Source organism: Protomyctophum bolini, assembly GCF_963924005.1.
Source record: "Protomyctophum bolini genome assembly, chromosome: 8".
Lineage (NCBI taxonomy): Eukaryota > Metazoa > Chordata > Actinopteri > Myctophiformes > Myctophidae > Protomyctophum > Protomyctophum bolini.
In genome coordinates this window covers 15,054,160-15,068,093 of record NC_137869.1, presented here as the reverse complement: position 1 = coordinate 15,068,093, position 13,934 = coordinate 15,054,160, and the positions used below count along the sequence as shown (strand labels likewise).

The following is a 13,934-nucleotide window of genomic DNA, read 5'->3' as shown; positions in this document are numbered from 1 at the left end:
GTGTGTGTGTGTGTGTGTGTGTGTGTGTGTGTGTGTGTGTGTGTGTGTGTGTGTGTGTGTGTGTGTGTGTGTGTGTGTGTGTGTGTGTGAAATTGAATAATATTTTCAGTGAATGGTTGTAATTGTAAACTGATTACCACTCATGTTGCCTTTTTTGCATAACAAAACAATAATTGCTACCTCTCACGAAACATGATTGTGTACAATGGGATTGTCGGGCAGTACACAGGGGTCATGCATGAAAAGAGGGCAGGGGTTATTGGCTCTGTGTGGAGGTTGAGGAGGGGGTGGGCATAGCAGTGCGCCTACAGATGAAATATGAGCGCAGAGCTCCTGCCAGCTCCTACACAGGATCGCTGGTGACAGAAGAGGGCCACCTCCATATAAATCTACTCTTTATTGCTCATTTTTCTTCCTCGCCTCGGCTCCTCGCCCTCTCTGTCAAAGTGCCTCATCCTCTGAGTGAGATCAATGTAAATCACATCCTTTTTATGGTTTCACTCGCAGCTGAGCCTATTGCTGCTAATGGGTGAAAGGTCTTTTCTATCTCAGATTCTTTGTAATGAAAGCAGCCCCACCTCTATTATGTATGTGTGTATAATCTATGTACATATGAATGGTGTGTGTGTGTGTGTGTGTGTGTGCGAGCGTGTGTCTGTGCGAATGTACACTCACACACGCTCGCACACACACAGTCACACACACACACACACACACACACACACACACACACACACACACACACACACACACACACACACACACACACACACACACACACACACACACACACGATATACAGTTCCTAGTCTTCATATCTAATGCTCATTATAAGATTGCAATCATTGCACATTTTGGTCTACTCTGTGTTTCAGAGGAGGGTTCGGAAATGTCAATGACAATAATTTAATTGATGGGCAGTTTCAAAAACATTATTATTATTATTAGGCTATTAGAAAGGACCAAATCGACCACTTGTATGAAGATTCAAACATTAAAATGTCTATATGTTCCATGAAATTCCCACTAATCCCTTTCAGTGTGTGTGTGTGTGTGTGTGTGCGCGCGCGCGTGCGAGTGCGCACGCTGGAGAGGGGGTGGGTGGGGGGATATATTGTTGACACATCATCCGACAATCGACGCCCTCCTCCCGACCAGGGGCAGGGAGGGACGTCGCTCCCTCCTCCTCCTCTCATAGTCCATCAACACAACCCCACAGCAGCACCACTAGTACACTACTACATACAACCAGTGAGTCAGACAGTCGACATGGCGCTCCACCGCCGCGGAGGAGCACAGCGGACACAGCAGCAGCTTTTCCTCCTCTGTACAGTTTCCCTACATTGACTTGGAAGTGTTTAATTGATTAAAGGGTTCTTCTTAAAAGTGTTCAGGGTCCTGGAAGACAAAACGACCCACTATAGAGGACCAAAACCAGCAGAAAGAGAGCAGCGAGAAGGACTGTGGTAAGTATCCGCCAGCACTTTGCAGCTAGCGGGGCTAACACTATTACAGCCAGGCAGCCACTCGTAGTAGCGGACGGGCAAATAAAAAAAAGAAAAGAAAAAACAGATCTACAAGCTAACAACGCGTCGCACTGCTACGCGTTGTTAGCTTGAAGATCTGTTTTTTTATGGCAAGCGCGAGCGACCAATAGCACTAATATCGCGATACTATCGATAAGTGAAGTCTCAACAACAACTTTATCAACTTTAAACCCGACAATGAATAAAGTGTTTCTTCCCGTTACTTTGAAACATTACACATTATCAAAGTTAGCCCGCTAGCATAGCCAGCTAACTTTACTTAAAAAGACAGCTTTTAAATGCCCCTTGAACTTGTAACGTTAAAGTTGAACTACTTGGTTATTATTTAATATTCGCAAAACAAGCTTTTCTTTACTGCAGTACAAAACAAAAAGTATTAAGTAAGTAAGGCAACATTGTGTCACAGTGCAGTCAGTGTCGTATGGAGTATTATGTAATGCTGGCTGCAATGTTTCACTGGCTGCTGACTGAGTACAAGTACGACTTGTTTAAATTGAAGCTTTCCATCCAACACAGCCAGAATATGCTTTTGTGTGAGCTGGGAATGTTTACTTCCAGAACCATTAACATTACTTGTTTAACCGTTTATATTCCTGTTATACATTAGTTCCAAGCTGACAGATACAGGGGGTTTACTGGTGAACATAATAGCCTCTGCTCTAGTCTGTGGCCCACAGTGTGGGACATGAGGCAAATCACTGTCTTTCACTTGCTCTGCTGTTAGGAACATTGACTTCAGGACTGTTAGATTACTGTAATTTACTGGTACATTGCGTTACATTACTCCACATGAATGATAGGGCAGATACGCTGACAGGTAGGCTTACTACTAGTGAACACAACATTCTGTGGGAAGTGTCAAGTAGTGTGAGGGAGATCACTGGCTTTCACTCCTGTTTTACTGTCCCACGTTATTCTGTAATCTCATGTTATGTTGACTAGTTTGTGTACATGTTGATCATTTGATGTCAGAACAGAAGTTCAGAACACATCTTGTGACCAAGTAAGAACTCTGCTATAATCGGATTCGGATTGATTCCTTGATATCTTTTGACAATGCATTATGCATAAAACAACCTAGTATCTGTGAAAAGGATAAAACGCTAAGCGCAAAGAGCCCATTTCCATCCCATGTCCTTTGAGTGCAAGTGTTTGTGTATCGAGATCAATGTGGGCAATGTGGTTTTCTTTGTCAGTTTTCTAACTACTAAAGTTACAGACAGTTCTGTGTTGCTGTGTCAGGTTGTGATTACTAATATTGCGTAATGTTTCATTTTTAATGATGCAAATGTGAGATTATGTTTCTTGTGCTCGGCATCAAAAGCAACAGTCTAGAAATGCCTCTGCCATCTGTCTGGGCAATGACCTATTTATCTCGTTTTTTACAGCTGAACGATTAGCATATTTTAACTCTTTTACAGATAATGCAGACGCCATGGCCATAGGCGAGGCATGGGAGTGACGTGAAGTTCTGCTACTGCTGCCAAAACCCAAACGTTTATCAGCGCCATGTCTCCTCTGCTGCAGTAGAGAGAGAGAGAGAGAGAGGCACAGCGTGGAGAGAATGGACGAGTCTGTGCTGTTGGACCTACTCGAGTGCCCGGTGTGTCTGGAGCGGCTGGACGCCACGGCCAAGGTCCTGCCCTGCCAGCACACCTTCTGCCGACGATGTCTGCAAGGCATCCTGGGATCCCGCGGGGAGCTGCGCTGCCCGGAGTGCCGCACGCTGGTGGAGTGTGCCGTGGACGAGCTGCCCAGCAACATCCTCCTTGTGCGGCTGCTGGATGGTATCAAGCAGAGACCCCGGAGGGCCGGACTTGGGACTGCGGTGGTCGCCAACGGTACATCAGGAGCCGGTGCCAGGGTGCAGGGCAGTGGACCCAGGGAGCAGGGTGTCCCAGGAGCACAGCCTCAGCGGGCCCAGGCCAAGAGCACCTTAGTCAGGGTCAGTAGCTACTGTGTGTGTGTGTGTGTGATTTTTTAAATGTGCCAGTGAGCGTGTATGCATGTTCCCATGGTCGGGGTCAAGCTTAAACAAAACAAGAGTAAATCTGTGTGGATTAACATCAGCATGTTGCATTACTGGTGCCTCTAGTCTTTGCTCCAGATTAACAGTTAATAGTGATCATAAAGTCAGCCAGCTGACTAGCGGCCCAGTCTTACGAACAACAGTGATTGAGAACATTTGTGAGTTGAGCCAACAAATGATTCCTCCCTATTTTTTGCAGCCTGGCTCCAGCATGTAAGAGAAGGGTCTGTGCTTTCTTAGTTTGCTGACGTTGGCATCTGCCAAGAGTCCGTTTTTCACTGAGAAGGACTCTGTTGTTGTGCAGTTTGTCTTGGTGTGTGAGAAATGGGTAGGGTGGGGCTATAGTTGCATTAAGCTGCTGCAGCCCTGATTCATAAGGTACAGTTAACTAGAGCAACAAAGTAGAAAATTGCTGTTTGCTTGGATCTATTGAGGGCAGTTTAAGAAGCGGAGAGCGGCATGACTTACCAATGCGGAAATGGGAATTATCGTCTTCTCCGTCCTTTCAGTAGCCAGAGAGAAAAACACAGGTTGACATGAAATGTGTGGGTGTGTTGTGCTCAATGCATACAGTACTTCGAACAGCCACGTGTAAGATGAGACCATGGCCTGATGCTCCCAGGTTGTTGTCATGACAGCTCTTGCTTTGCTGCAGCAAATCCTGATGTTTTTTCTTTCTCCTTTACCTGCACTCCTCCCTGGGAAAGTCAATACGCAGGTCTGCTTTTATAATTGTTTTCATCATCGTCATGTGTTCAAAGTTGTTGGTTTTGAAAATCATTGATACTAACGTTGATGATAACAACATGTGTTGGACTAGTGTTTTATTGTGTTCCCTTCCATGCGCTGGTTATGACATCCAAATGGCTTTTGTTCTGCATGCCACTGGATTTCTCTGAAACTGGACACCCCAAGAGGTACACAAACTTTGTGCCATGGAAACATAATAAGGGCGGCAGTGCAAAAACTAGTATTGCTCAAAATAAACAACATGCTTGATAGAATCTACAGTTGTAGTTGTAGTAAATATCTCCAAAGCATCTTAGATTCTCAAACAGTGATGCTCAAACCAAAAATGTAATGTCAAGGACATCCTTGCGGTATCAATACAAGTCTATCTATTTGCGAAACAATGACAGAGTGGATCTTCATATCCGACCTTGTCCAATGGCATTCTCTGATTAATAACCTACCTAATGGACTTGGCTGAATAGAAAGGAGTTATTTAGTTCTCCCTGGTAAATGAAAGGCATTAGGTGTGGGTGTTTTCAGAGCCATAGATTTATGGGGTTTGCACGGTGCCAAGCAACTTAGGCAGAGGATTTTGTCTCTCTCTCTGAGACCCCAATGTACACTGTAAAATCCTCAGTGGCAATTTGTTTCACTCTGAGCGTGTAGTCGTGTACAAATCAAAGCATGTTCCATTTGTACACAGAGTTACCGGACGTGTAAGGGTCCATTTTGGTTATTAATTAATAATAATTATTAATCATTTAGATGGGGGGATCCCCTCTATGACCACGTTGATAACCAGCGATTGTAAGATACTCCTACACACACTAGGGCCCTTTTTTCACTTGTACAAAACAAACAAACAAACGCAGTGGCAAATTGTGTCTTGTTGCCATGCGGCCCCGGCCCAGCTCGACACAAAGGGAAGGAGGGCGAGCCAGCCGAGATGAAAAGATGTCAAGTTTCTTCCATGCAGGATCAGTGGAATGTCAAAGTGCTGATAATGTATCTGCCATGCCATGCAGGTACGAAGATCACAGGCCCTTGCTGCAAATGGCTACTGGGGGGGGGGGGGGACTTGCCTCATTTACCGTGGTATCACTTCTGAGGGCCTTGTGGTTGTTTCAAAGGAGCGGGCACGGTGGAATTTCCCTCTCCGCTACAAAACTCCTGTTTGTCAGGGGAGGTGGGCATGTTTGTGACTACTCTATTATTTGGTCCCTCAGCGCTGCTAGCATTGACAGCTGGTCACGATTCTCTGCAGTCAGTAGGATGAAAACACAACAATGATCTATACTCTAGACTCACTCTCCCTGTAACGCACACAGCCCTCTTAAATCAAAACACTTCTTTTACCAGAATCTATGTAATTGTGGAATACGAGTGGAGCAGGAGTGCATTCATATTCAAAATAGGGCTCGGTGATATGGACAAAATCAAAAGGATTGTGACGATAATATGAATGTTTTTAAAAACAAAAAATAGCCGAAATAGCCATCTAATAGCCAATAGACTTTACTGCCATCTCAAGGCATTATGCCGGCTTGCGGGAGAATGGGGAGAGACGCAGTGGCGTTGCAGGTGGAAGATGTCAGCACATTAAAAAGCTAGAGATCAAAGCTTTCTGGGTCCGGGCCATGCCAGTTCACCAGCCAGCCACAGAAGTCCTGCTCCTTGGGGATGGCTTGCCTCACTGCTCGTGTTAGCTATGCACTGGGACCCCCCCCACCCCTCCACTGTGCTGTCTGCCTCCCAACCACGTTTTATTGTTACGTGGACGCCTTCTGTTTTTTCCTTTGCCCGCGTCCAGAGGGGTCGAAGCAATTTCTTGGATTCTGCATTCCAGCCGAAACCCCTGCCTCCCTCTTACAGGCTCTTATCTGGTCAAAGGCTGGTCAGATGGGCTGGGGGGGGCTTTGGCCCGACAGATGCACAACAGGGTTTTGTTGCGGCTCCCCTCTGATCTTGCTGACTGACTGAAACGCATGTCAGGAGTGACGGACGCACAGGGAGGGGACTGTGTGTGTGTGTGTGTGTGTGTGTGTGTGTGGGGGGGGCAGCGTGCGTGGGAGGGGGGTAGTGTGCGTGGGAGGGGGGTAGGGCAGGGTAGTGTCGACAGAAGGTGACGGGTGCTAAGTAAAAAGGTGTCGGTTGGAACCAAAGGGGAAAAATGTTAAGCTGGTAGCCTGGGTCGGAAGACTCTGAACCCCCCCGCCCTCCGACCACCATCACCAGTTCACCACCACCACTCCTAGCAGCAGTGAGCTACTAGCTTTAGTCTGATCGATTATGTTCTTAGCGATAAATCTATCAATAGATCTTTTTTGATGAATCGTTTTTTTCGTATCGTATTTAAAACCGAATTCCTGTGAAAAATGAAAAGGGGAAAAAATATACTTTTAGTATACTTCGTACACTGGTGTCAAAAATAGGCGATCTACAAGCTGTCGCCATCACTGTCACCATGTGACTCTCCAGGGAGGCCCCCGGCACGTCTTTTGATGAGGGGGGGGGGGGGGGGGGGGTGGCGCTCAATGCAGGGCTGTGGCTGAGCTGTGTGGACCTCCTCAACGGGCTCGGCTCAGGGCAGTGACTCACCTCCACGCCGATCACGTTACAGTGGATGTTTTGTCTTCCCTCCCTTTGTCCCCCCCTCGTCGTATTCTGTTCACAGAAAGATCCAGAGCAGATAGGAGCACGGTGGCATTTATCATGCAGGGGACCTGGTTAAAAAGCCTTAAGGAACTGTCTGACAGGTCAGGGGGGGATCAGGGGTCGTGGGATTGGGGGGGGGGCAGAAAAGAATTAGAAAGAGAGGTCGCCTTGGATGTCTTCAATTATCATTCTGGCCCTCCGCAGAGCCCGGCCTGCCTGCCTTGTGCGAGCGCTGCTTTATGATAATGGCTCTCTGTCATTAAAGTTTTAGTGTTGCCTTCTCGTCAATGCAGTCGTCCATTAGCCACGCTGTGGAGTCTAGGACGCATTTTTAAAACCTGATACATGTGCGCTAATGTTTACCATAATGAAAATGTGCTGAACAATGGGCATAGATTACATTTTTTGAATCTAGATTAATCTCACTGCGTTAATCTAGATTAATCTAGATTAAAACAGCTCATTTGAACTCTGCCGAAGGCATTCAAAATATGTGTACGCTACCTACATAATGGCCAGAAGTAAGTCCTTGAGCCTGGGATATTAACAATACAACTAGCCTATTAATACCTTTTTATATTTCATATTGTGAGTTTGTAGAAGTGTTCAGTGTTGCCACGTCTAGTCATTATAAGCTACTTTGTATCTGCAAGTGTGTTAAAATATTGGTGGTCCTTGACATGAAAATGTTTGAGAACCACTGCTCTAAAACAACATTGGACAATGATGTTTGTCGGATTTTCTGACTTGATCTCGCCTGTTAACATTTTCATTGACCTGGTTGCTTGTTTCCCTCTCACAGTCACGAAATGTGGCAAAGCGGTCTTGTGGTTCCGTGGTTGTGATGCATGTACTGTATGATAATTTAGTTTAGCACACAACAGCAAGGAGGATGCATGTTTAACAGTATTTTGCGCAATGTATGTCCCAGAATTTATGGATATGGACCCATCGCTGCCTCTTTCTTTACTATAATGTAACGTGTTGCTGACTGTTTACTGTCCCTCTCACAGACTACACAGAGTGCACTGTCTCCGTGCAGTCGCAGTGCTCCGCCTGGACTGCCTCCTCTCTCTCTCACACACACACACACACACACACACACACACACACACACACACACACACACACACAGCCTCCTGGCCGCTGCAGACCCAGAGGCTCTGTGCAGAGTGAGACCCAGCTCCCAGACCCAACTTTGAGAATAGATTAACGGCGATTCTTTTTTTATCGCGCGATAAGAGTCTCGCGTTAATGCAGCACGTTCACGCTGATAACGGCCCATCAGTAGTACATAGTAAAATCCATCCATTTGTTCTGTAACTCTGAGAGTCTACAAATTTAACCAAAATGGAGACTTATGGGTGCATTTGTAGTAACCTCTGTTTGTTTGTACTCTGAGTAAAATTAATTCTCAGGGTTTTATTTGTACAGTGTGTGTGTGTGTGTGTGTGTGTGTGCGTGAAAGACGGAGAGTGCGAACAAGTCTTTGTGTAGAGTTGTTGGGAGGTGAAACTCAACTGGGTTCTCAGGGATGGAATTAGGCCATTGTTTCCCCTCTGATAATAGGGCCTTGATACAACGGCATACTTTCGCCTTCTATTCGCTCTCTCAAGCTCTTTTTATAGCTCCTTTCAATCTTATTCTTCCTCACCATTACCTCCCCATCCAGCACATTCTATCAAGCAAACGAATGCCAAACAAAGCCCATTAATTAGGTCCGAGTCTTTTGGTTAAATGGATTTCAGTCCAATTTATTCCCTTTTTAGATGAATGTCTTTGTGGCGTTTTCCCCCCTTTTTTGCGATCATCTCAGTTCATCTCAGTTAGTTGATGTATTTCTCCCGAGAGAAGGAGGAATGCTGTTTATGGCTTCCTCATGTAAAAAAGCATCTCATTAAAATTCCTCCGCTCCTCCCTCCGTCTGAGGTCGATGAGTCACGCCGGCCCTCTTTGATGACATCATATTGTTGTCGGTGCACCCCCCCCCCCCCCCCCTTTCCTGGCCGTCTGGCTGACCTCGGCCGGTGTCACGGAACCCCCTCATTACAGCCTTCTCTTCTCTGCCCGCACACTGGCAAGCACATACTTACTGCTCTCCACTGGGATTGTTTTTCTAGCGAGTCCAGGCCTATTCTTTCCTGCCCCCTCCACACACACACACTCACACTTCTCTCTTCCTCGCCTCCTCTGTATTTCCCATGGAGGTTGAGTCGTCAGGGGACGGACCGTGACCCCACTGGACATTGTGTGCCAGCCAGGGAAGCATTTTGTTAAATTAATAGACGCGATCTTAAGTATTGGGATTAAAAAAATATTCTTTACTTTTATTGTATTGTAACAAGGGAGAACGTTTTTTTTCCCCAAACTGTCTCGCCTGTTTCTGTTAATCATCTGGTTCCGTCCCTGCGTGTGCACGTGCATGTCAAAAAATTACTGGTACCACTGTGTGGTACTGCGTTCTACGAGCGTGACACCACTGTGCGCACACACACACACACACACACACACACACACACACACACTCTTATTTCACTTAAATCCATAAAAGATGGAGTTACATAGTGAGAAGAATGTGACCTCCTATCAAATATTGACACTTAAAATATTGTAATGCCACTTTGAAGCGACTTGCCCAGTACCTCATTACACACTGTCATACGCCAGAGGCTTCAGTGGTGATCGTGTCCTGTTCTGTGCACACACACACGCAGTGGTGTCATGGTCATACATTTTTCTGGTACCATGGAACGTCACACGCACGCATGCCCGTGCGTGCATGCCCGCATTGCGGCATGCACACAGAACAGCTGCATAGCCTAAGCCTATTGTTAAATAGTGTATGAGAGTTTTAGACACACAAACACAAAAGTAGACTTAAAATAGTCAGACAAACATCTTTACTGCACACTAGCGAAACTAAAAGTTTGCTTTGGACAAATTAATCTGTTCTTTGATGGAGGAGGCATTCTTCTTGTGTGCAGATTCTGCAGAACACCACAGCAGCAGTAGCCTATACTGGAGCCATAGCCTACTGCTGTAAGTGTGCATGCTTAACGTATAGGCTACGTGCGCTCGGGTATAAACAGTTAAAGCTGTTGTTATGCAAAGTAGTAGATATTTGAATTCGGCACCGCTCCGTCCCTGCGCGTGTTTACTGGTACTGCGTTACTGGTACTGGTACTGCGTTCTACGAGCGTGGTGTGTGTGTGTGTGTGTGCCTGCCTCTCTTCCTCGCCTCGGCAGAGACGAGGCCATCGGCCATGACTCTGTGACCCCTTTCTGGGCATTTGCGTGCCAGGGGAGTTTTCCCCCTGTTGGTCTTGGTGTGTGTGTGTGCCACCTATAATGTTCTCTTTATGAGGCAGTGTTTTTCCACATGTGTCCTGGTTGTTGGTGGAGTTCCTCCTCCTCTACGTCCAGGCCTGTAAAAGGTCTAATGAGATTACAGTTGATTAGACAGTGAGTCGACACAGCTCTGGGCTCCACCGCTCCACTCCACCGCCCTCTGCTCCTCTCACCGCTGACTGCTGACTCTCATTCTGGGAACCACAGAACACTTGTTATTTAATGCCTCCTACACTGTGGCCCCCTTCCACCAAAATAACTTCGGTTCAGAACCAGTGCCGTTCCGAACCTTGGTGCTTTTTGCGAACCGGTCAACCAGATTGACGGCCGGTTCATTTGGTGGCGCTATTATACCTAAACACAAAATGTTGAAAAGGAGAAGGATCCGTCATGCCCGCAGACGCCCCGAGGGTGTTGCACAACACAAACCGATGTAAACAGTATCCACGAGGTTGTGATGTCAAGGTTACAAGTTATTATAACGCCCCGCAAGTCTCAGCTGGATTCTGGATCTCGATGCATCCGTATACGTTTGGATCGTTTCATGTTTGCGTTGGCAATTAATGTAAACGTATTTTTGTTCAAAGATGGTTGATCGCATCGAATATCTGTTGCGTGTGTCACTGTGTCTGCGACCTCCCAAGTTCCAACCCACTGACACACCCACTTATATCGTCTCGGTTCACAAAGCGCTGCGTGCAATTACAAAGCTGAACCACCGTTTTGTTGTTCACATTGGGAACGAACGTTTATGGTTCGGAACCAACTCATTTTCAGTGGAAACACTCTGAACTGGTTCAATATTTAGCGGGAAGAAAGAACCGAACCGGTTCAACCCCGGTGGAAAAGGGGCCTGTGTGTGTGTGTGTGTGTGTGTGTGTGTGTGTGGGTCGCGGACCGCCGGCGGTCCCGGATGACCCTTTTTGGACTGCTGAATTAATGCAGTTTTCATCATGTTGTGGACTTTTTCCCACAGGTCAGAAGTTCAGAACTAATGAATAATTATATTATTTTGTACAGCATGTCACACACGTTTACAGAATAATAATGTCGCTGCCTTTTGTCATTTAAATCGCACAGCCTAAAAGTCTCGCATTTCTCCACCCAGTATGTCTGGAGAAATCTAAATTCAATGTAGGCGTTGAGAGCAGATCCCTTAACCAACCTATGCCTACTATTGGAAACTAATCACATCACCGACCCAATAGGACAGCGTGCGTGCGTGCGTGTGTGTGTCTGTATGTCTGGAGCTAATCTCGCAAACTGCTGAACCGATCAATGCCAAACCTTGTATGCACACTGCCAGTAGGCTCACTTTTACATGTTTTACGTGTATATTTTTGAAAGATTAAATTTCATGTCATTGTCAATGTGATCACGCTAAAACTATCCAGATTAGATATCATACATCACAGATACAGCATTAGACGAGTGACGACGACGTCACCCACTGCAAGTCCAAGAGACGTTTCTATGTGGATCCCGAGATCTACATCATTCCCTAGTGTTTTTATACTCTTAATTGTTTCCAGCCGGTTTTAGCAACGAAGGCTGGGAGATTGTCACCAGTCTCTCCAGTTGAGCGAGGTGTTCAGAGAGCGACTTGCGAGTCTGCTAAAAGCCACACATAAGACTTAGTTTTCACAATAAGGTCACCTGTGTTATTTTCTCTGTTGACATAACATTGCACATTTCTCTCTGTGTTCTTCATTAATTTCCAAGCAGGGCCCACCCATGCATGCAGACATGGGCTGCAGTGTGACACAGTTTCTTGCTCTGTAGTGTATAATAATGAGGGGGTTCTCAGGGTCGCGACCCCTCGGGGGGGGTAGACAAATATTTCTTTTGGGGGGTCCCCAAACTATTCAAATTTTTAAAATAAAATTATATATACTGTATATCCTTCCTACTATAAATGCGCCATGTGTCTGCGTGCGTGTACGGTTGTGATGCACATAACTCGAGAACCCACAGACGGCACACACATTCCACACCCCCACATTGCCTGGTATCGAGTCGGTCGGACCCACGGTTCTCCAGAAGGCCTAATGAGCCTAAGTCCCCTCACCTGTGCAAGTCCCAGCCTCTGTCTCAGCCAATTGATTGCCATGGCAACCCCACACCTAAAAATTATGTTTACTTAACCAGTACACTTTTCACAGTCAATCAGTTTGCCCTCTTCACACACAGGCAGCCAGGCAGATACAGAGATCTCCATATACAGTACGGGCACAAAAGGGACACAGACTCTTAAAACAGGTGCTATGACAATGGGTATTATTAGGTGCCCATCGTTCTCAAGTAGGGCGGTGGCCGACGGGCACGAACAGGTCTAGTATATATATTTTTTGTAATTTTTTTTGCAACTGAATGGCTGGAAATGGAAATTAAGAGTTCACATAGTACACACACAGACAGTGCATGCATAAACTTTCCTTAATGATTATATCTGGTTTCAATATTAATTTATGATATATTTCAGTCAGTTTGGCGTGAATTAGGTCCTAATTTTTCAATAAATGATGGCAGTAAATGGGTTAATGATTATATCTGGTTTCAATATAAATTTATGATATATTTCAGTCAGTTTGTATTGGTGGTGGGGAGGGGGGCGGGGCGGGCGTTTGCGAGACATGGCCAAAGCATTTCCGGGGGTCCCCAGCCAAAAACGTTGAGAACCCCTGTATTAATGCACCGCTCGAATGGCCTAGAACAGTGGTTCTCAAACTGTGGGTCGGGAGCATAGACTGTAAAAAATATGGACAAAGCGTCCCGCGGGTCTAACGTGAACGTAAAATGAAGCCTGTCAGTCCTTGCAATGGAAGTCGCCATCTTTCTAGATCCGTTTTGGCCCAGTTCAGGCCAGCTGGCCCATTGGCTGGCCCAGACAACGAGGGACTTCCCCCTTCTTCTTCGTTGGTTTTTATTTTCACTCGAGTGGGTGGGGGATCCCGTTCATAGACTGTAACGGTAGCCACGCCCCTCAGAACATGCACGACTTTATGGTAATTTTTCTAATAAATGGGACCATAATTTTCCAAAAAGAATATTATGACATTAGAAATGAGACTTTAAACTAGTGACTGGAAGGAAAAAGTATTCATGACCATGTTTATTAAGGTAATACAGTCTAGGTGAAGTTGGGCCCAAATACATGGACTTCTATGGGGCTATGGGTTTTTTTGAGCCCAATGAGAGCGCCACAACAGGCCATTATATGAACTTTCATTTCCTTAGTGGCTTCACAAAATATCCGTCTGACTGCCCCCCTGGTCGGGAGTCTGGAGTGCGGGAGGAGGGTACAGATGATTTGCTTAATGTGCAACATGGTTGTCTCAGTATTTAAAACTGGTCCCTGTTTTTTCTTTTTAACAACACCTTTGGGGAAAGCAGGTGGTTCCTTGCTGATAGGCGGCATAATCACAGTTTGAGGTGGGACCCTGTGGTGCTACGTATGTTAATCCTTGATAGTTATTATCCGGTGCCACAGGGGGAGGTCATAGTTCTAAAGGATAGAGAGCGGACCGGGAGCGACAGCCCCGTCCCCTGCTATTCATTTCAATGGAAGTTGCTCTGTAGCGTTTTGAAGCACCCGGATCACACTACTTCCGCATTTTTTCAAC

The 13,934-nt window shown here is 46.1% G+C and overlaps 1 protein-coding gene across 3 annotated transcripts in view; it reads left to right on the top strand.

Moving 5' to 3' along the window:
• The first annotated feature begins 1,250 nt into the window (after positions 1-1,250).
• sh3rf1 (SH3 domain containing ring finger 1) overlaps positions 1,251-13,934 on the top strand; it is a 74,735-nt gene continuing 62,051 nt past the window's right edge. For all 3 annotated transcript variants that reach the window (XR_013964452.1, XM_080769341.1, XM_080769340.1), the window contains exons 1-2: positions 1,251-1,466; positions 2,969-3,492. Coding sequence is in view for 2 of the 3 variants with exons in the window: in XM_080769341.1 (XP_080625467.1) it covers positions 3,112-3,492 (381 nt within the window). In the remaining variant the exon portion in view is untranslated. The remainder of the gene's footprint in view (positions 1,467-2,968; positions 3,493-13,934) is intronic.